Below are 22,431 nucleotides of genomic sequence, written 5' to 3' on the forward strand. Positions count from 1 at the left end.
TCTGATCAGCAGGGCATGAACACATGAAGAAACACCCCTCCACGTCCGATAACCATCTCATAGCAACAATCGAGTCCTGAACTCCATCAAAGGTGGGAGGCTTCGTATTATCGAAGTACCGATACTGAAAACCTCGACCAGCTCCTCCCCCTGCCGCTGCTACAGCCGCTGTAGCCGCCGCGGCAGCCGTCTCTGTGAGAGCTGCATAGCGCTCATCAAAAGACTCAACCATGGCGGTCTTGATCGACCCAAACAGTTCCGGCAAGTCAGCCCGGAACAACGCAGCAATCTCATCACGCAGGATCTCACGAATCCTCGCATCCAACTCGTACGTGCTCATCTGACCAATAACCTCGAGCGGTACCGACCCGCCCAGAACTCCCTCTCCTGCTCCCGATCCTGACCCGGATCCACTCCTAGCATGCCTTGGAATCTCCATACTGAAAAACACCACAAAATCTCAGACACTTCCCACTAACCCGGGAACCAACTCTCAAACCAACCCTAGAGGTCATGGTTTCCCTGATACGCGTATGGGTCCTGTGCTTTCAGTAGTACGGGCCCATACTACCTTCCACACCTACCCATATTTGTATGAAGTACTACCACAACACCCTAGTGAAAACATACAAACAAGCGCTCAACCCTCACCACTAGAGGAACACTGGAAATCTCCCACAAGGAAACCCTAGGCTACAGGCATCACAAATCAGGCAGCATTATCATCAAATCCTGAAGATCCCTAGCCTAGCACTAGCATGTTGTTCTATCAAAGCTCAAAACAAATATCATGTATGGTATTTTGGGGTTACTTACTGGCTCCGGCTGATCGTACCCCCGCGTCCTCCTTTACTCATTTTGAAAACCATTTTAAATTCTCTTTTGAAAACTCTCCTCGATTTGAGACTGGAGTCACACGAGTGTTCCTCCAATTCACTCAAACCAAGGCTCTGATACCAACTTGTAACGACCAAAAAATTCCAACCAATTTAAACTTTTCAAAAACACCCCGATTTCATTAAATTATTACAAAAAGGTTTTCAATACAGTTAAATTAAAGTATTCCCAGAATCTCATCACGACATAAACATGAGGAGCGGTACGATCACGCCTTTGCCTTGCCACGGTCTCCTGAAGAACCTGAAAAACATAAAACCACAACTGTAAGACCGAAAGCTTAGTGAGATATCCCCAAAATACCAACCACATATACCATACACGCAGAACATGCCATAACATATCCGATCACAGAACAGCCATGCACTTCGGGTCTACTGTGTGACTGGTCCGCCGCACCGGCCAACAGTCAACCTGGTCCACCCTCCGAGTCTAGCCATATACCTCGAGTCTGCAGTGTGATTGGTACGCCCGCACCGGGCCTTCAATCCACCTGGTCCACTCTCTAAGTCTACAGTATGACTGGTCCGCCCGCACCGGGCCTTCAGTCGGCCTGGTCCACTCTCCGAGCCTCGGCACGTCTGGTCCGCCCTCTTGGGGCCTACAGCCTATCCAGACCGCTCGCTGGGCCTTCGGGACAACGGGTCCGCCCTGGGTATCTTGGCCTACAACACAAAGCAGGACCCGCCTCAACCCAACTCCAGTCCAAACAACCATGTGCACATAAACATACAATCATATAAGCATTCATAGTCAAAAAGCCGATCAAACAGATCACATAACATATCATCATCCTAACCAGGATACCGACCTAACCAGTCACTAGCATAGCATCACCCTACATCTCAGGATACCGATCTCAACCAGGTCTCTAACATATACCATCCTAGCTACCAGGATGCAACATATCAAAGCAATAACATACAAAAAATACCCGGATCTCAATCCGATAAAGGGCCGGCCTTGGTGCCTTATACCCTGTTGATATAGTGAGGATAACTCACCTCGAAACTGTCGGCTGAAAAGATAAGATCCCGCTGCTCCAAACTCCAACACGAACTCCCCCACTGAACAATACCAAAGCACTAAACTCAATAATTATCAAAATATCCCGGGAAGACAATTGGTCAACCCTTGGTCAAAGTCAAAGTCAACCCTTGACTGACTCTACTCAACGAGTCAACCTGATGACTCGCCGAGTCCCCATGCTCAGCATTTCCTTCAATCCGCGACCCAACTCGCCGAGTCACCCCAAGACTCGCCGAGTTCAACAACTCTAAGTCCACTCGCACACAACTCACCGAGTCACCCCTTGACTCACCGACTCTCAGCTCAACCAGAAAAGATTGGGACTCTTCGACAAGACTCGTTGAGTCCAAGAACAGACTCGTCGAGTCTAAGGCTATCTTCAACCTACTCGCCGAGTTGTTCTTCCAACTCGCCGAGTTCCAGCCTATCTTCAAGTAACTCGCCGAGTCTACCCATGTGACTCACCGAGTAGCACCGGGTTTGAATCCATACAGAGGCTTTCCAAGCCATGCAGATGATCCAAACCATAGATCCACCCTTCCTAAGGCCATCCATCACGTAAAGTGGCAAACTTTACGTGAATCCAAGGAGATCTAGGCATTTTCACTCTAGGGCTAGGGTTTGGGACTAGGTAGCTTCACCAATCACTCATCAACAGGGACTTTATGACATACAAGACCATCCCAAGCTTAGATCTGAAGTAACATCCTCAGATCCAAGCTTCTATCTCAATTTAGATGTCATATCAACCACCACACATGAACCCATGAAGAAAATAGCTTAAGGAAATGGTTCCTTACCCTTAGAATGAGCCCAATCAACTGTAGATTCCTGATTCCCCCCAAGCTTCCTGATACAAGCCTCCAATCTTCAAGCTTAAAGCACCAAATATCCTTCTCCAAGCTCTAATTCACTCAACAATGGGGTCTCCTCACGAATTTAGGGCTTCTGGAACTCAAGGAATGATAAGGAGGCTGGGGAGGAGATATGATGTTCTTTATATAGGGCTCAACCCTCGAAATTAGGGTTTTCTCCACTCAGCACCAACTCGCCGAGTCCACCCATGCTACTCGCCGAGTTGGTCACTTAACACGTGACTAGATTCGCGACCCTACTCGCTGAGTCCACTCGTGGACTCGCCGAGTTGTCCTTTCCCATTTACTCTTTTAGCCCTTCAACTCTACTCTTGATATTCCGGGATGTTACAGAATCCGTGTTGGCCAGAACCCTAAGGTCAATGAAATTCAACGGTTAAACCTTGACCCGACTCCTCGAGCGCACATGGGCGACTCGGCTAGTCCAAGCGGGTCCTCTGAGTCCTTCTAGCCTCTGTTGGCTCATCGAGTCATCCTTCCACTCGACGGGTTTCTCCTATCAAGAATCGCGGGGCAACCCTGACTCGACTCATCGAGTCCACTTATGAACTCGGCGAGTTGCTTCCATGATCATACTTAAATGACCTTCTAAGGTCAGATCTGTTTCTCTAATCCGTAGAAATGACCTTCCCAAGCATAATAATCACATAAAGGTCGAATCTTGGTACACATGCAACACCCCCAAAGCTTCTTTTGGTGAAATAACTACTAAAATGGCAACCTAAGTTCATTTCCTCCATGAAACCACATAAAGCAGGTTGGCTAAGGCTCTCTGGACCTCAAAAGGTCCGGATCCAAAGTCTATCACTCAATGGGACAACACATGCATCAAATCAAGCCAATAAATGGTATAGAAAACCCTAAAATTCAAGGATCTCATACTAAACAGAAAAAGGGATCGATTTTCTACCTCAAAGATGTAGATCCAAGTTGGAAACCCAGATAATAGCAATCCCCTTAACCTCCTCTTGCTGGAAACACTTTCTCCTTTGCTAAACCACACCAAAAATGATCAAAATAGTTCAATCTCTCTCACCACTCGCTCAAGCTCTCTAGGGTTTCTCTCTCAGGACTGGTAGCCGCAAATGGAGGCCATAAAGGCCTTTAAATAGGGCACAGGCCCTAAGAATTAGGGTTTCATTCCATAGTGCGGACTCGTCGAGTCCACCCTAGCCGACTCGTCGAGTCCGTTCATTAGTCCAGTCAGCAATCGCGGTCCTACTCGACGAGTCTACGAATCAACTCGTCGAGTCCCTCTCTTTTACTCAAAAAAATAAAGGATCAAATATAATACTTGGAAATCCGGATGTTACACGAATGACATCACTACAAACTCATAATGACCATAGCGGGTCCTAAAAGCGGTCTTCTGCACATCCTCATCCCTGACTCGCATCTGGTGATATCCTGACCGTAGATCAATCTTGGAGAACCAAGATGCTCCCTGAAGCTATTCAAACAAGTTGTCTATCCTTGGTAGTAGGTAACGGTTCTTCACTCTTACCTTGTTCAGCTCCCAGTAATGTATGCACATACGGTACGACCCATCCTTCTTCCTCACGAAAAGGATCGAAGCTCCCCATGGTGAACTACTCGGGCGGATGAAACCCTTGTCTAGCAGCTCCTGCAGCTGTGTAGACAACTCATGTATCTCTAGAGGAGCCAGCTGATATGGTGCCTTGGCTATCGGAGCCGCACCCGGAACCAGGTCAATTCGAAACTCGACCTATCTTTCCGAAGGTATCCCAGGTAAGTCCTCCAGGAATACGTCCGGATACTCTCGCACTACTGGTACATCGTCAACTGTCACCTTACCCTTCTCCCGGGCATCTATCACATTGTACCCTACGCAACCTTGTTGAACGTAGCGTCTAGCTCTTGCTGCTGAACAAAAGACTGGCCCGCGTTGTGGCCTCTCGCCCTAAATCACTAACTCTCCCACACTGGGAGTACGAACCCTCACTAACTGCAGCTCACAATCAATCACTGCCCCATTGGGGCTTAGCCAATGCATACCCACTATAACCTTATTCCCTCGCAGGGGAATAGGAACCAAGTCCACTCAAAACTGCTCATCAAATAACTGCAGCGAACATCCCTTATGTATTCTCGCGACCCTGACGGTCCTGTCATCAGCTATCTCCACCTCAAGTGGACTGTCCAGCTCCCCTGGAGCTCGGCTAAATTGCTTGCTAAGTGCAAGCGAGACAAATGATTGGGTAGCCCCCGAATCGAATAATACTGTAGCTGATATGCCGTTCACTAAGAACGACCCTATACGAAAACATATAACGATGAGAAACAATTAATATCAATAAAGAGATAAGAAGGAAATACATACTCATCACCACATCAGGAGTCGCTCGCGCATCCTCTGCTGTTATCTGGAAAGCTCTACTCTTCTCCACTGGTGCCTCACCCTGGCCCTGACGGCCGTCTGTAATCCTCAATGTAGCAGGGGTAGGTGTCGTCACCTTCCCTGCTGCTGACAAACTTAGGCACTGGGACTATTTATCTCCCCTCTGATTGCAATGGAAGCAAATCCGATTAGAGGTTGTGGTGGCGGTGGTAGTAGCTGTACAATCTTTGCTCATATGCCCGGTCCGGCGGCACTTGTATCAACCGAGACTCCCTACCTTGCACGCCCCATCGTGGAACTTCCCACACTTACCACACCGACTGTGGCTATGCTTTCCTCTATATCTATGATCCGATTCCTTGGGTTTTTGCCCGAACATCCTGTGACAGATGCCGCCTCTGACTTCCTCTTCTTCTCCGTCTCCAAATCTATCTATCTCTCACAAGCCCTTGCAATCATGTCATCCAGCGTTTTACAGCTGGACCGGCTCACAAACTGGTGGATATCACTCCGTAACATCTCATGATAACGGGCCTTCTTCATTTCCTCATCAACTGCATACTAAGGAATGAGAAGAGCCCTCTCCCTGAACTTGGCGGTCATCTCCGCCACTGTCTCTGTAGTCTGAGTGAGATCCTAAAACTCCCTAGCTAACTATTGCACCTCAATAACCGATGCAAACTCGGCTCTGAACCTGGTAGTAAAATCAGCCCAGGTCATTGCATCAAGAGCAGCGTCATCCCCAATGACATGCCCAATCTCCTCCCACCAATCTCTTGCCCTATCCTTTAGGAGACAGGATGCTAGTCTGACCTTATCCCCCTCGGGATATCTGCTAGTGCGGAATGTGTTGGCGACATCTGCCAACCACCTAGTACTCGCTATGGGGTCCCACGCCCCATGATAGTCTGGAGCTCCACAAGCCCGAAACTCCCTGAAGGTGAGTGTGTGTGGCCCTATCATGGCCGCCACCTCAGCACAGAATGTGCTCAACCTCTCATCCATCAGCTCCAAAATACCCTCCTTGATCGAACCGATGATTATAGGCGTCTGCTCGAGTATGGTGTGAGTAACCTTTAAGGACAGGAACTCCCTAGTCTGCTCATCCAAATGCTCGGTCCCCTAGCCTAATCTCGATCCCTCGTCGGCTCCTAAACTCTCGACTGTTGGCCTAGGGCGTAAAACTACCATTCTGAAAACACATCATGATAAACGTCAGAAACACTGATATATCTCGAGGGATCGCTACTACTACAAGTTTCCTAGTCTCATCTCAGCCTTCCTTGATTCAAGTATGGATCCTCTGCTTTCAGTAGTACGAGCCCATACTACCTTCTGCATTTATCCGTACTTTCCTCGAGAACTGCCTTGACTCCACCAAGTCACTTCTATTGCTACTGATCTCTGTTACTCTCATCCTAGGCTTGCCCTAGGGAAATCTTTGACTCTCCCAAAAACCAGTTCTCAGCTGCTGAAGGCCTCATTTTAATGCTAATTAGCCACCACATGGATACCATCACATGCAACGAGGTTCAAATAATCCTTTGAGTAAGGGACTCATCCCTACAACGCTTAGGACTCAAACAAGAGCTGCATAATAGGGTCAAATCCAATACTCTAAGATTATTCAACCATGATTGCATGAGAATTAATGTATCCACCTAATAGTTAACTCCCATCACTCTGAGTCCCACAAATCACAAAGCAAGCAACATTCAGACATAGGAAACTACTCAGGCAAATATATCCTCATCAAGAAACTGCACTAGCATACAATGCTAAGCTCATACTATCAGGCATAACCTAAACAGACTATCATATTACTGTCTACTCCATACTAGCATGAAATTCTCATAAAGTTGCAACACATATAACAGGAACATAACGCATCCTCCTAGATCCTTAGTCCTATTCTAGCATGATGTTCTACTGAAACTGAAACTGATAATCATAATATAAACTTATATGGGTAATTTGGGAGTACTTACTTGAGCTTGGCTGATCACATGCACCACACACCTTTCTCTTTTTCAAAAACTCTTTTCTTTTTAAGTTTCTTTCTCAATAATTCTTTCGAAAACATTTTTCTTTTAAAAATATTTTTACCATTTCCTTAGTTTGAGTCCAGTCACACCCGAAAGTGTGCCCGAATCCCTCAAACCAAGGCTCTGATACCAACTTGAAATGTCCCAAAAATACAACCCAAAAATTTTGTTTTTAAAACATTATCAAATCATAAAATCATCTAACATTTAGCAAAACCACGAATCACATATCTCAAAATGTAAAAGCGAATGTATCAATTCAACTGTTGTCAAAACATATCAAAAGAAATATCAAAATAAACTCCCAGGATAAACTGAAGTTGTGGTGCGTGCCATGCCATCATCCCGAGCTCTTCCCCATACTAGCAGAAGTACCTGAAACCAAAAACAGAAACCGTAAGCACAAAGCTTAGTGAGCTCCCCCAAGCTACCACATAACATACAATAACATATAAACATGTATTGGGCCTTGTCCACTACATCGGACCGAAGTCCGGAACTAACCAGGGACATGCCCCCTGCATCAGACCGTAGTCCAGAAACGACATCGGACCGAAGTCCGGAACTAACCAGGGACTTGCCCTCTGCATCGGACCGAAGTCCGGAAATGCATCAGATAGAAATTCGGAACTAACCACGGCCTTGCCCTTTGTATCGGACCGAAGTTTGGAACTGCATCGGACCGAAGTCCGGAACTAACCAGGGCCTTGCCCTCTGCATCGGACCGAAGTCCGGAAACTGAATGAACATAGCATATCACAATCACATCTACTAGCATAAACACATGTACTGCATACTGCATCGAACCGAAGTCCGGAACACATAACACAAAGACATGCTTGAATCACAAAGACATCAAGCACACTGAACTACTGCATCGGACCGAAGTCCGGAACTACTGCTAACTAAACGGGCCGGCATCGTGCCCATAGACCCGTTCCAACTGGAAGGAAACTCACATCGTAACGCTGGCTGCTGAGATGCTAAATCTGAAATTGGCTGACTTCTGCTCCGGAACTCCCTGGCTACAAATCCCATAAACACTAAATCATATACTGATAACTACTCTCAAGGTAAAATGACTATTTTACCCCTGGTCAAAGTCAACTTTCAGTTGACCGGACTCGCCGAGTTGGGCCGCCAACTCGCCGAGTCCCTAACATCCTTTCTAATCCTTTTCCCGCTTCAACTCGTCGAGTTTGGCAAAGACTCGACAAGTTATTCTTTGATGCTAACATTGAGTCTAACTTCATCCGACTCGCCGAGTTGTATGAACAACTCATCGAGTTCTCCTTCATCGTATGAACACGTCTAGACTGTGACTCACCGAGTTGTATGAACAACTCGTCGAGTTTGTTAATGAGGCAAGAAGTTTGCCTTGGGCTCACCGAGTCATGGTGTAGACTCGCCGAGTCTCATGCATGCCATTACTATACAGTCGAATCTAGTCGATTTCAGTGCATCCAGTTCATAGATATGGGCTTCTAGGGCTGGTTTTACACGTAAAGTTTCCAACTTTACGTGCATGCACAAGAAAATGGGGCTTAAACACCAAAATCATCCAACAATAAGCACTTAGGGTTTGGAACAAGGCTATATCTACATAAAGGTAGCTACATTGAGCTCCTAGAGCTCAATAACATCAAGATGTATGGTTTCCATCCTAAGGAGAGTTCAATTCTTGAGTTTGAATCATATAAAGTGTGACAACCCGAAATTTCTATTATGTACAACATTTCCATTCAATAGAAGTCAGAACAGTTTCTGTAAAATTTCAAGCTTTTTGGAATAAGTTTTAGTGTTTTAGGATTAACAACTTAGGAGATATCAGGAGAGAGGATGCCCTAGGGTTTATTGTGCAACAATAAAGTCCCAACACATCAAAAGTTTAGAGTTTACGGCCTAAACAAGGAGTTTACGACCGTAAACCCTAAATGAAAGTGGTATAAGAGTGACACTTAGTTATTTTTACCATTTTTCCAACTTTCAAGATCCAAATCTCAAACACTCTCAAGTATCATCCAAAGATTTCTTCACGATCTTCACCTAGTAAGTGTTTTTAGCCCTTTCAAGTTAGTATATAACTTGATATAGTGATTTAACACACTTCTATCCATGAAATCTTTCCAAAAGGTTGATTCTTCAAGTTTCACCAAGAACACACACTAGTGTTCTTGGACTTTTGGACCTTTTCAAGCTTCTATATTGTAAGTATTTCTATCCTAGAGTATGTTAAGGCTTGATACACTTCTTTACATCAAGAAAACACAAAGAAACACCAAGATCAAAGGTGTTTACAGTCCAAGAACATCTTGGACCGTAAACCCTAATTTAGGGGCCAAAGTGACCGTAGTCCCTTCACAAGCTTTGGAAACTAGTCTAGACTCATTCCTTAATATGTTTAGGACTTGAAAACATCAAAATACCATATTCCATAAGGTTTTACGGTAGTAAAACCAAAAGGAAATGGTCTTAGGGTCGTAAACTCCTCAAAGGAGGGAAATGGTGCCCTAAATCTCTTCCAAAGGCTTACCCATCAAGTAGAAATGCTTCTAAAGGACTTGTAGGGCTTCAAAAAAAACATGGTCAAAAAAGTATGAGTTTACGTCCGTAAAGTCAATGAGTGATGGTCACAAAACCGTAAACTCATTAAAGGGGGTTTCCTTGAACCCTAAACTCAATAGCAATGTACTACAACACTTAGATGCAATCTTTGGGACTTATAACACTTATATAAGGTGTTTAGCATGTCCTAGGATGTCTTAACTTTGTTGATTAGTTATTTAAATACTAATTGGATACACATATGTGTCATTATATGTTAACTAGGATCCTTGTGTGTGCTCAAGTCTTCACTTGACACCTAGCAATCCTGTTTCTTCAGTTCATCCATACCACTCACTATAGGTGAGTTCATACCCCTTAAATTGACCGTTTAATGTTTTTAAATGCTTTTATGGGGGGGGGGGGAATACAAGTTGAATACTTATAGTTATTATATCAATCACATGTGATTACTAGCTACCAAACAAGTGGTTTTCTTACTTTTCAAACTGTGTTATCAAACTGTTTTGCTTCAAACTACTTTACAAACTTTTCTGTTGTCAAATACTTTTACTTAAACTCTTTTAAATATTTTTATATTGTCAAATGCATGCCTATATATATGTATAGTTATATACGCAATGTTTAAAGGGCTTAGGAATGCTAGCTCGCCTTATCTCCTTTTCCTCGTTGGGATGTGGCTTTAGGGCATCGGGTATCTTTCCGAAGGTCGTCTAAATATTAGTTATATATTATGTATACATATATAGACATAAAAGTTCTATCAGCCAATTCAATACCCTTGGGTAGCAAGGGAATACATTCATGATTATACGTACAAGTCAGATTACTAGTAAACTACGATAGGCGTAGTTTAGGAAGTTACAAATACTATTACTAGAACAATGAATCATACAAAGAGTAAGTTCATTCATTAGTCAATACTTGCTAGATAGTGAGAGAACACACATTACAACTAGTACACACAGTACATTTCAATACATGCTAGATAGTGAGAGAACACACATTACAGCTAGTACACACAGTACATTTCAATATTTGCTAGATAGTGAGAGAACACACATTACAACTAGTACACACAGAACATTATAGTACATACATGCTAGACATAGAAAGAACACACAATACATCTAGCACATACATTACGTATACATTCATGCAGTTATGTGAGCCATTAAACGTGGCATGGCACTACCTGCCATGACCGTTTTTGTATCCAGAATCTCCTTAATTGGGGAGCGTATGAGTTTGCGTATAGATCTATACTGGATTGACTATCCTACACCTTGCTACTCGCTATAGTGGGACTTACAAGTCTATGGGTGCCAAATGTCATTTCTTACGACGTCTTACATCGTCGTTTTACTAGAGTCGGTAGCAGGATACAGGCCGATCACATGTTACTTTAAATTACAATTGGTTTAAGGTAGTTAGTACAACAGTAGTTACTTATTACAATACTACAGTACTATATTATTTCCCCATTACATTCACTTTGTGAGCATTCATACGATGCATGGTAATGTAAAAACAATATTTTTGGTTAATGATAGTCGGATTTGGGAAAATACACACTCTTACAAGAGACACACACAGATACTAGATGCCCTGGTAGAAGGCTACTTTTAGTAGGAGACATAGGTTTTTCTTGGAGAGTTCAAAACATCTTACAAAACATCTTACAAATACTTTCATACAAATACAGAAACTAATATACTTATGATCTCACCAGCTTTAAAGCTAATACTCACTTTCAAAATAACTTGTATTCTCAGGTCACCAGTAGACAGGTACAAGTGCCAGGTTTTGAGAAGATGGAGTTCGTTCAAGACTCGTCTTTTATTTTGATATGTATTTTTGGTGTCTATATAACTTGACAGAACTCACTGTATGAAATTATATTATTAATGCAATGGATGATGTTGTTGCTTGTTTACTACTATTCATTGTTGTGATACTATACATGATGTCCTCCGCCCCAGAACATTTCCGCCGTTCATGGTTTTGGGGTGTGACATAAAGTTCCAAGAGAACCATAAACAAGCATAAAAGAGGGTTTAATGGAAGAATAAGCAAGGTGATAACTTTATTACCCGAATGTATAGCAAATGGAAGCTAGATTCTGGATCTCCTTTTTCTTCTATTGGTCTTCTTTCCTTTCTTTTCGGGAAACAGACTCGTCGAGTCGCCCACTAAAAACGTTTACAAATCCCGTCTCTACTCGTCGAGTCGGGCTACTGACTCGTCGAGTTCCTCATAAGAAGGGAAAATACTATATTTAGATTACATACCAGAAATGGGGCGTTACAAAAACTCTTTGATTTCTTTTCAAGAGTAGTAAAAAAACCACAAAACAACATCTTTTTTGTAAAACATCCAATGGTGTTGCCAAAGGATTCACTATCTAGATAATCTGCAATCAGAAATAATAAAAAAAATTATAAAATTATAAAAATAAACAAAAAGTAGAAGAAATGAATGAGATATATAGCTTCCAATGGAATTTATTATCCATACAAAAACTTTAGCTTCTGTGATAATCATACTTCTGTCATTCATGCACTTACAATTGTTTTAGAAACCTCTGAGGCATTTCATCGAATGTATGGTGAGCGGAAGCGACAACCCAATGGGGTTAATTGATTCAAGTGCAAATCCAGGTAAATCCAATTGAAAAACTTATCAGATGGATTTTTGGTAAATCTAAAAAGTAAATCAATAAGATTTGGCTGTGATGTAACAGATACTCAACATTTATGTGTAAAAAACGTATATAGAAGCTTACTTGGTTTTTCTTATGAAGATCGATAAGGGTTCAGGTAGCCGGTGAGGGGTTAGCTTGCCAATCACAACATATGAGAAAGATTAGGTTGAGAGACAGGGAGATAAAGAGAGAGAGAGAGAGAGAGAGAGAGAGAGAGAGAGGGAGAGAATGACAATGGTTGTTAATGGTTGCTGATGGCGATTGTATTTGAAGGAGAAAGTGATATCCTTCATAAGATTGTTACATTTCTTGATGCATAAAATTTAAAGAATTGTATGTCGATACCTTCCAAACACATGATCTAGTATTACTCCCTATTTCCTAAATCGCCCCTTATATCATTAACAGTAACCAAAATAAGCTTAAAATTCGTTCCAAGTGCTTATTTTATGTAGTGGTGACCAGTGTGATTACGGAGAGGGTAACGATGATGGTGAGGGATGGCGGAAATCCAGTTGATGAAGATCTTGGTGGTGGTGGTGGTTGTGAAGATCAGGGTAACGACGGTGATTTAGGGATTTTTCATACGGGAGGGAGATAGTACAATAAAGAGGATAGATGGGGAGAGAGAGGTGGATGTGAAGATTGGACTTTGGGAATATATGGGGACGGGCCGAGATAGAGAAAAATGTGACCGAGACAGAGCGATTTGGTTTCAGTTGATCACTTGGTCATAAGCTTGAAGAGAGATTCTAAAGCTTACACCCGATTTTTGTGTTGATTTAGTTTGGTGACCAGTTAATTATGCATTTTTGTTAGCTTTCAAAATTTTTTTTGCATTAGTCTTTCTATTTTAAACTTAAAATTTATGAAATATAAAATCCACTATGCATAAATTATAGTACTTAAAGCTTAATGGTTTGGACGTCTCAATTTTATTTTTAGAAATAGTAAGGTTTGTATATTAACATAGTAAGATATATATATATATATATATATATATATATATATATATATATATATATATATATATATATATATATGAGATTAGGTTATTGTGTTCTAACTATCTATTGTATACATTTAGGATTGATTCTGGATCAATCATTTTAGTTATTTTAAGAAAGTAATTAATGCATATTACATGTTAAATATATAATGAACATTAAATAAACCTTTAGCATTTAACATGCATTAATTACATTCTTAAAATTATTAAAATAATTGTTCCTTAGTCAATCCTACAAGCATACCATAGATAATACAAACATTTGAACCTAACTCTCTCTCTCTCTCTCTCTCTATATATATATATATATATATATATATATATATATATATATATATATATATATATATAGGGTTAGGTTATTTTGTTTTTACTAACTATTGTGTGCCAGAATGCACAGATCTGGGCCATCGGATGGAATATAATCAAATGTCATGATTTGAGGGTCTATGGTAGTAGAATAGGATAACATGTACCATATAATCACACAAATTTCAGCATAAGGGCATTTTAGTCAATTAACCTATATTAAAAAAGGAAATTTTCGGATTTTTAGGGATGATTAATTCCTTTATTTTTTAAAAATCTGAATATTTTAAATTAATTCAAATTTAAAAATCCGATTTTATTCTGTCAGAATGATAGAATGTCAACCATAAACTAGTAAATGTATTTTTCGATTTTATTCTCTCAGAATGACAGAATGACAAACATAAACTAGTAAATACATTATGAAAGAATACACAAAATCGATTCTTGAACTAATAATATATCAAAAAGTTACATTGTATGATTGTGATTCATTGAATAATAACAAACATTCTGAAAGAATAAACAAGTATAATTATTAAAAAATAACAACATTCTTAAAAAATGAGTGTGATCATTCTTTAATTCATTCTTCAACCCTTTCCCATCAGGTCTTCAAGCCATTCTTGAAGCCTTTTCTACCAGAAATTCATTGCCAAGTAATTTGTAGTGATACACTTGTAAAACCTGCACATTAAACATACAAATAATTAACTACAATTCTATCAGAATACAACAAATAATATTCTTACAAAATAAACAATTCTGTAAGAATATTCTTTAAGAATTTGTATTATCAAGAATATACCCAACAAACAAAATAAGGAACTAGCATCAACCTATTCTGACAGAATAAGGAACTAACATTCTTCGGGTTCCATGTGTTTCTTCTTGATATGCTCAATGTATTTAACTGCAAATTCTGACAGAATAAGGAACTAGCATCAACCTATTGTTATGAAAATGGCATCCAACCCAATCTAAATTGAGTTATATAGTTCTGAAAAGAATAAGGAACAAAGTGAAGTAAAAACATTAATGATTTTTAACTATTTTTTCATTGAGGCATTTTATCGAACACATGGAGGCCATGACAGAATGTTGTTTCAAGATATTACCTGTGATCAGATTAATCATATCATGCAGGCTAGCACCAAGTTCCTTTGGCATGGCTTCTAACAGGGGTATCAATGGACGAAACTATGACCCATTGAAACATGTAGCTGCAAAGGAGACAGACACTGTTAACCGCATATGTTAATGGTGGAAAAAAGAAAATTTTGATCAGTTGAAACACACATACACACACCTGAGTTGGCCAAAACTAAGAGAATATCAACTATGCATTTTATCAAACACGTGGTGTGCTTCTTCGGTTTCTTCAAAAAAAATTAGTGATAGTCTTACCAATTCAGTTTCTTGAATTCAAGAAACAACCCCAAACAACCATGAGTTATATCCCATCCATTATCATAAATTTTTTCAGGAAAACCCAAACATCCAAATTTACATGGATTCAAATCAAAATAAGATGAAGAAGAAGATCACCTGTTGTCCATGGAAACAATAAAGAAGATCAAAAACTGCAAACTATATGAAATTGAATGTCCCATTCGAATGAAACAGCAACTTCGATTCATAACGAATTAACTTTTTTTATCAATTAATTGAAAGAAACAATAAAGAACATAAAAAATGCATACCTAACGATTATAAACAAGACTTCAAAGTTCAAACGATAAATGCTTTATACAAAATCTCGGATAGATCCCGATGATGATGAAGGCCGATCAACAATTTGATGGTGGTGGAATAGCCACTTGATGCGGATTTGGTCAACAATGAAGACCACCAAGCATAAAGAAGTTGGAACAATGGTGGTCGGCGGACTATGAGGTGGAGATTGCGACGATCCAGACGTACTGGCGGTGGTCGGAGGTGTTGGTGATGTACGTCTCTGGAAAAAACGGTGGTGTAGGGTTTTAATAGGTAAATAAAAATTGATCCCTTAAATAAAGGGATATCAGTTGTTAATTTTGGATATTCATTAATACATATATGTAATATTACTAATTTACCCTTATTTATTTAATTAATTAATTAATTATTTGCTAATTTCTGATTGGTGCATTTAGGCACACAATATTTGCTAAAAATATTTGAACCTATATATATATATATATATATATATATATATATATATATATATATATATATATATATATATATATATATATATATATATATATATATATATATATATATATAGGGAAAGGATCAAATGAGAACACCTAAATGGTTGAGAACGCAAGAACAAGTATATTCAATTGTGATTCCATGTATTTATTTGTGGAGAAATTATAAATTTTTACGCACAATCAACATTACTATGCTTTTTTCTCTTCAGTTGAAATTAAAGGCGTAAAAATTTATCATTTCTCCACAAATGAATAATGGAATCACACATGAATATACTTTATTCTCATGTTCTCAACCTTTTTAATGTTCTCATTTGATCTTACTCCTATATATATATATATATATATATATATATATATATATATATATATATATATATACATATATATATATATATATACATATATATATATATATATATATATATATATATATATATATATATATATATATATATATATATATTCTTAAGGTATATAAGCTTAGGTATCCAAACACACCAAACAACGTCATTTTGTATTATATAGATACATTGTAATTGTCCAATATTCTTATAATTCAACTTCTAACTTAATTTACATCAAAATTTTTTATGAGTTTCATATTTATCTTCCTGTTACGTAATTTTCATTTTCAACTATAACATATATAGCCTAATAGTTGTTATGTAAGAGGAAGATAATAGTTAAATTTAAAAATTCTTGAAAGTAAATCAATTTGGAATTGAAGTTAAAGAACATTATAATGAATATATCAAACAAAACGGCGTATTGTGATGAGTTTAGGTACCTAAGTTTATATACACTTAAGGATATATTCACTTTTCCGATATATATATATATATATATATATATATATATATATATATATATATATATATATATATATATGTGTGTGTGTGTGTGTGTGTGTGTGTGTGTGTGAGAAAAAATAAATTATAGTGGATTTCATGAGTCTAAAAACAAAACCTTTACTTTCCTTCTTTGTAACATGTTTCCATAGTATCACCTTGGTCCTTTGTTTTTTTCGTTAGATTTTCCTTTCTAAAAAGTGCATATATTTAAATGACTATTTTTCCTGTGTATTTTTCATCACGTTTCATCGGTTTCATTTTCATGGCTATATCAAAATTCATCTTTTTCTTCAAAAAATCTTAACCAAAAATTAAAACAGCCCAAAACATAAAAACAAAGTTTTTATACAAAAAAACATAACAAAGTCAAATAATTATATCAATATCTTTCCCATATCAAAACATTGGGTCACATAGAACATATGGAAGCTGATCTATATACAACTATTAATCTAACTAGTTGTGAGACCTGTATATTATACGGGTTGATTAAAACATAATGTTAAATAGGAGCGATAAAATGAGAAGTTTATTTGAATTTGAAATATGAAATAAGTGAAAATTATGACAAAAAAACATGCAAAAAATAAATAAATTAAAATTATGTGTTTAATTGTCAGACCCATGTACTAAACGAGTTATTATAACAAAATGTTAAATACAAATGTTAAAATGTAAATTTATTTGAAATTGAAATTTCAAATTTCAAATTTGAAATTAATAGCCATTATGGTAGGTTTAATTTATGGAAACTAAATTAATGATATGTTGGAAATGAATAATGAAGTAAATGACAAGTGGAAAATTAATATATCTCAAAATTATGACAAAATGACATGTGGCCAATTAAATGAGAGAATGACAAGTGACAATAACATTTTCATTTATTATGGTAGATTAAGTATGGAAATACTAGTAAAAAAAATGAAATTGTGCAACCTTTACTATTCATTTTTTAATTTAAATCATTTTGATAGATGGCAATATTTGCTTTTATTTCATCATCGACTTCCAATACACTTAGTGTTTAATCAAGTATTTTGACATCCAATTTCAATATCACTTCCTTAATCCACTTCTAAATTCAGATACCCTTTGCAAAATCTATAGCATCCTTCCCGTTATATGCTTTGCTAAAAAAATGATTCACATAATCCGAATACAAAACTTGCTTATACAAAGCCTTCTCCCCTCTCTTGATCACTTGTGGCAATGGGCCAATGACTTCACTTAGACTTGGGTTCACAAAAATTGGCACTGATATCCGATCATTGTGTCCATTAGCAACCACACGATGTTCTACACTCTTGTATCGACCATTACTCATGATTTGAAGAGCATCACCGACGTTTACAGTCAAAGATCCCTTTATAGGAGGGACATGGATCCAATTGTCAGTCTCAAATTTTCGAACATAAAGACCCCCAACTTCATCTTGAAGCAGGACAGTTATGGTTGAAAAATCCGAATGACTACCAACGCCAGTTGCAAGCTCAGGTTGAGGACATATGGGATAGTAGTTTAAGGTTATTCTCCTTAAGCCCATAAAAAGTTGTTGATTTGTTTTGTCAAGTTTTGGTATACCTAATCTCTTTATTAGCACCGATAATAGCCTCTTGATAAGTGATTCGGATTTGTTCATGTATTCCAGAAGTTGATACCTATATATGAAACAAGAGACAATGTTAGATATATTTGAACCTTTTATGTTACAATACATCAATTTAATTTTTTTGTTAACATATATCTTAACATGTAAAATTAGAAATATAGGTCACAATGAAACTTGTTCAATGTTGTGCATGAGAAAATAAATGTTCATATAACCTCATATATATATATATATATATATATATATATATATATATATATATATATATATATATATATATATATATATATAGGTTCAGGTTCATTTGAGACCATTCTAATTTTGTGAGACCGTGAGACTAAATCTAAAAATAATTTTAAAATGCAAAATAAATGGAAAAATCCAAAAATTCTTTTTTTAAATGTTATTTTCGGAACTTGAATTAACTAAAAGAAATATTAAAAAAATAAAAAAAAATCCGTTTTTTTTTGAAAAATACGTGAAATATTCTAAATAGAATATTTCACTGACATATTCTAAAAAATAATTTTAAAATGCAAAATAAATGGAAAAATCTAAAAATTCTTTTTTTAAATATTATTTTCGGAACTTGAATTAACTAAAAAAAATTAAAAAAAATAAAAAAAAAATTCTATTTTTTTTGAAAAATACGTGAAATATTCTAAATAGAATATTACACTGTACATATTCTAAAAATAATTTTAAAATGCAAAATAAATGGAAAAATCAAAAAATTCTTTTTTTAAATATTATTTTCGGAACATGAATTAACTAAAAAAAAAAAAAATAAAAAATAAATAAACAAATGCGTCTCACGGTCTCACAAAATATAAGTGGTCTCAATTGATATATATATATATATATATATATATATATATATATATATATATATATATATATATATATATATATATATATATATATATATATATATATATATATATATATATATATATATATATATATATCAATTGAAATATTACCAATTCTTATAGTAATAGCTTTGCAGCACTCTATCACTGCTCAATATATTATTTATTAAACAAATTTAATAAAAATAAATATTTATTGAAGGGTTAACCGAAATTTTTTTTGACTATTTTGCAACCTATATAAATAAAATAGTCACTTGATCGCTTCACGTTCCATTGATCCATCAACAATTTTTTTGTTTTATTAACGTTCTTAAATATATTAAATGGATGATAAAGATGCAGCATTGCACCTAACATCAACAATGCCCGTTTCTATCAACAGTAGAAGACAAAGAAAATTATCAAATGGATGATAAATTTTGTTGGGTTAATAACTAAAATATCAAGATTGTCGGGTTTCTGACCCTATACGACAAAATGATTAATAACAAATGCTTAAAAAGTCCCCTTGACTTTTTTGTGAAATTACGTTATAAAGTTGCATAATAAATACTAAATTGAGATGTTTTTTTGCGAAAATATGTTAAAAAAAATGATCACTTATGATAGTCCAACTTACCGACAAACGTGGGGCCAAAATTCAATGGCTTCATCGTCAGACACATATGCACAACCTAAATGATCTTTCCAATCCAAAACCTTATCTACTTCGGGTGTAAAACTCCTAAGGTACTCAACATTTTTCGTAGTTCCATCCTTGAATAGATACTTCGTTTTCTCTTCAACAGACAATCCGAAAAACTTATGTGCTGAATCTTTCACATCCTCCATCATGCTTAGAGGTATTCCATGGTTAACAACTTGGAAGAAACCATGGTTCTCCGCTGCATCACAAATCAATTTCATTACCTCAGGATCTTCAGAATTCGACATGTCAATGATTGGGATCAACTCCTCAGATAACACTTTGCTCATATCAAACCGTTTTTCAAGAGGTTGAATGAATAACTCCGGTAAAGTGTTGATTTTGAGGTCTGATAGACCCTTCACACCGTGACCTTCATCGATAACAAATGTTTTGAGCTTATGCATATTGGTAAGCAATGGTTCCATTTAAGTCAACCTGATGTAAATTTAAACGAGTAAGCAATTGTTCCACAAAATCCTAGGGAAACCGCACCCATGGTCGTATGTTAATCTATCATGCATCATTGCTTTTGGCTAAAAGATCCTCAAATTTGAAAGATAAACAACTAGCAAATGAGTTTTGAAGTTACCTTGTAGGTCTTGAGCCTCTTGCAACTTTAATGGAGAAAATACAATGTCAGATAAACAATTCAAGGAAAGCAGGTATATATATAAATGGAAAAGTTCAATTATTAATCAAGGAATAAAGCAACCAATCCAAAACGTCGGATTTAAAGCGATCAACGCAAAAAAGAAGTGTTGTAAACTTTTATAATGAACCGGATTTAAAGCGATCAACGCAAAAAAGAAATGTTGTAAACTTTTATAATGGACGCACATGTACCGGATTATAACAAAACTCACTTCTTTTTTTTTCATTTAAATTTTTTTTAGGCCAAGTTTTTTATCAAAAAAAAAACCGAATATACCGTTGTTCACGATTTTTCGTCCTCATTTCATAAAGATGCATGATGATATATAAAAAACAAAATTTTTTGTTCGAAAAAAACGCACTTAATTTTCTTAGTTTTTTCAATATTTAAGTTTATTTTTATAAAAAAAAAAAAAAAAACTAATTATACCAAAGATATTAATTTTTTGTACTCTATTAATAAACAACAACACCGATTAAAAAAAAAAAAAACCTCGAACAGTGTAGATTCACACTGTGAATATGAACTGTAAATATTTCAATTTTTAACATTCACAATATAAAAAATCTCGAACAGTTCAGATTCACATTGTGAATCTGAATTATTATTATACACACTGTGAATCTGAGAAGGTTCACAAAAAAAAAAAAAAAAACATCGATCAGTGTAGATTCACACTGTGAATCTAAACTGTAAATATTTCAAATTTTAACATTCACAACGTGAAAATGCTCCGATCTGTTCAGATTCACACTGTGAATCTGACTTATTAATATGTACACTGTGAAACTGAGAAGGTTCACAATATAAATCTGAACATGTTTACAATAGAAATCTGAATAGGTTCACAATGTGAATCTGAACTGTAATATCGTTTTTTTTAACATGAATATGAATCTATGTTTAAAAAGTATAAAGAATATGAATTTTGATATATTTATTAATTTTTTTCTATAAAAAAGAGACCTTAACTTTTTGAGTAAAATTACATGAATGGTCCCTATGGTTTGGAGTAACTTACATGTTTGGTCTCTAACTAATTTTTTAACTCCGAAAGTCCTAACAATTTGTTTTTGTTATGTGTTTGGTCCCTACTATTTGTTTTTGTTATGTGTTTGGTCCCTATCTTACCTAAAAACTGTAACGACCAAAAATTTGAGCCAATTTAAAACATTTTATTTCATTAAAAAACCATTAAGTTCGTACATCTTATTTTCAAAATGGTTTACACATCAGAGTATCCCCCGGAACCATATCACATGAATCATAAAACATGAGGAGCAGTACGACCACGCCTTCGCCTTGCCACAATCTCCTGAAGTACCTGAAACAATACACTGAACTGTAAGCCCCGAAAGCTTAGTGAGTTACCCCCAAAATACCAACCACATACAACCATAATCATAACATATTGTATCACAATACAGAACAACCATGCCATTCAAGTCTGCAGCGTGACTGGTCCGCCCTCAACAGCCCTTCAGTTCACCTGGTCCACTCTCTGAGTCTACAATATGACTAGACCGCCCGCACCGGGCCTTCAGTCTATCTGGATCTATCTGAGCCTTCGGTATGACTGGACCGCCATACGGGCCTACAATTTATCTGGACCGCTCGTAGGGTATGTTGGCCTTCAACACAAAGCAGGACCGCCGCAACCCAAACATCAAGCAAATAACCATGTGTAAATATAATAGGAAATCACATAAAAGTCCATAGGCAAACAAATCGATCTAGCAGATCATAAAGCATACCATCAT

At 37.0% G+C, this 22,431-nt stretch overlaps 1 protein-coding gene across 1 annotated transcript; it reads right to left on the minus strand.

Annotated features, from left to right (window-relative positions):
• Positions 1–17,812: 17,812 nt before the first annotated feature.
• Positions 17,813–20,751, minus strand: LOC111919868 (bi-functional coumaroyl CoA and feruloyl CoA ortho-hydroxylase F6H2-1-1). The gene is made up of 3 exons (XM_023915431.3): positions 20,609–20,751; positions 19,951–20,454; positions 17,813–18,505 (listed from the first exon to the last, which is right to left on the minus strand). The coding sequence occupies exons 2-3, from the start codon at positions 20,442–20,444 to the stop codon at positions 17,929–17,931; spliced, it is 1,071 nt and encodes a 356-aa protein (XP_023771199.1). The 5' UTR covers positions 20,445–20,454; positions 20,609–20,751; the 3' UTR covers positions 17,813–17,928.
• Positions 20,752–22,431: the final 1,680 nt, after the last annotated feature.

The sequence above is a fragment of the Lactuca sativa genome, chromosome 1 (assembly GCF_002870075.4).
Source record: "Lactuca sativa cultivar Salinas chromosome 1, Lsat_Salinas_v11, whole genome shotgun sequence".
NCBI lineage: Eukaryota > Viridiplantae > Streptophyta > Magnoliopsida > Asterales > Asteraceae > Lactuca > Lactuca sativa.

Coding starts and splice junctions, on each gene's coding strand:
- LOC111919868 (XM_023915431.3), bottom strand. CDS start 20,444: ATGGAACCATTGCTTACCAATATGCATAAGCTCAAAACATTTGTTATC. Junction 18,506..19,950: donor TTTTGGCCCCACGTTTGTCG/GTAAGTTGGACT, acceptor TTTCATATATAG/GTATCAACTTCTGGAATACA.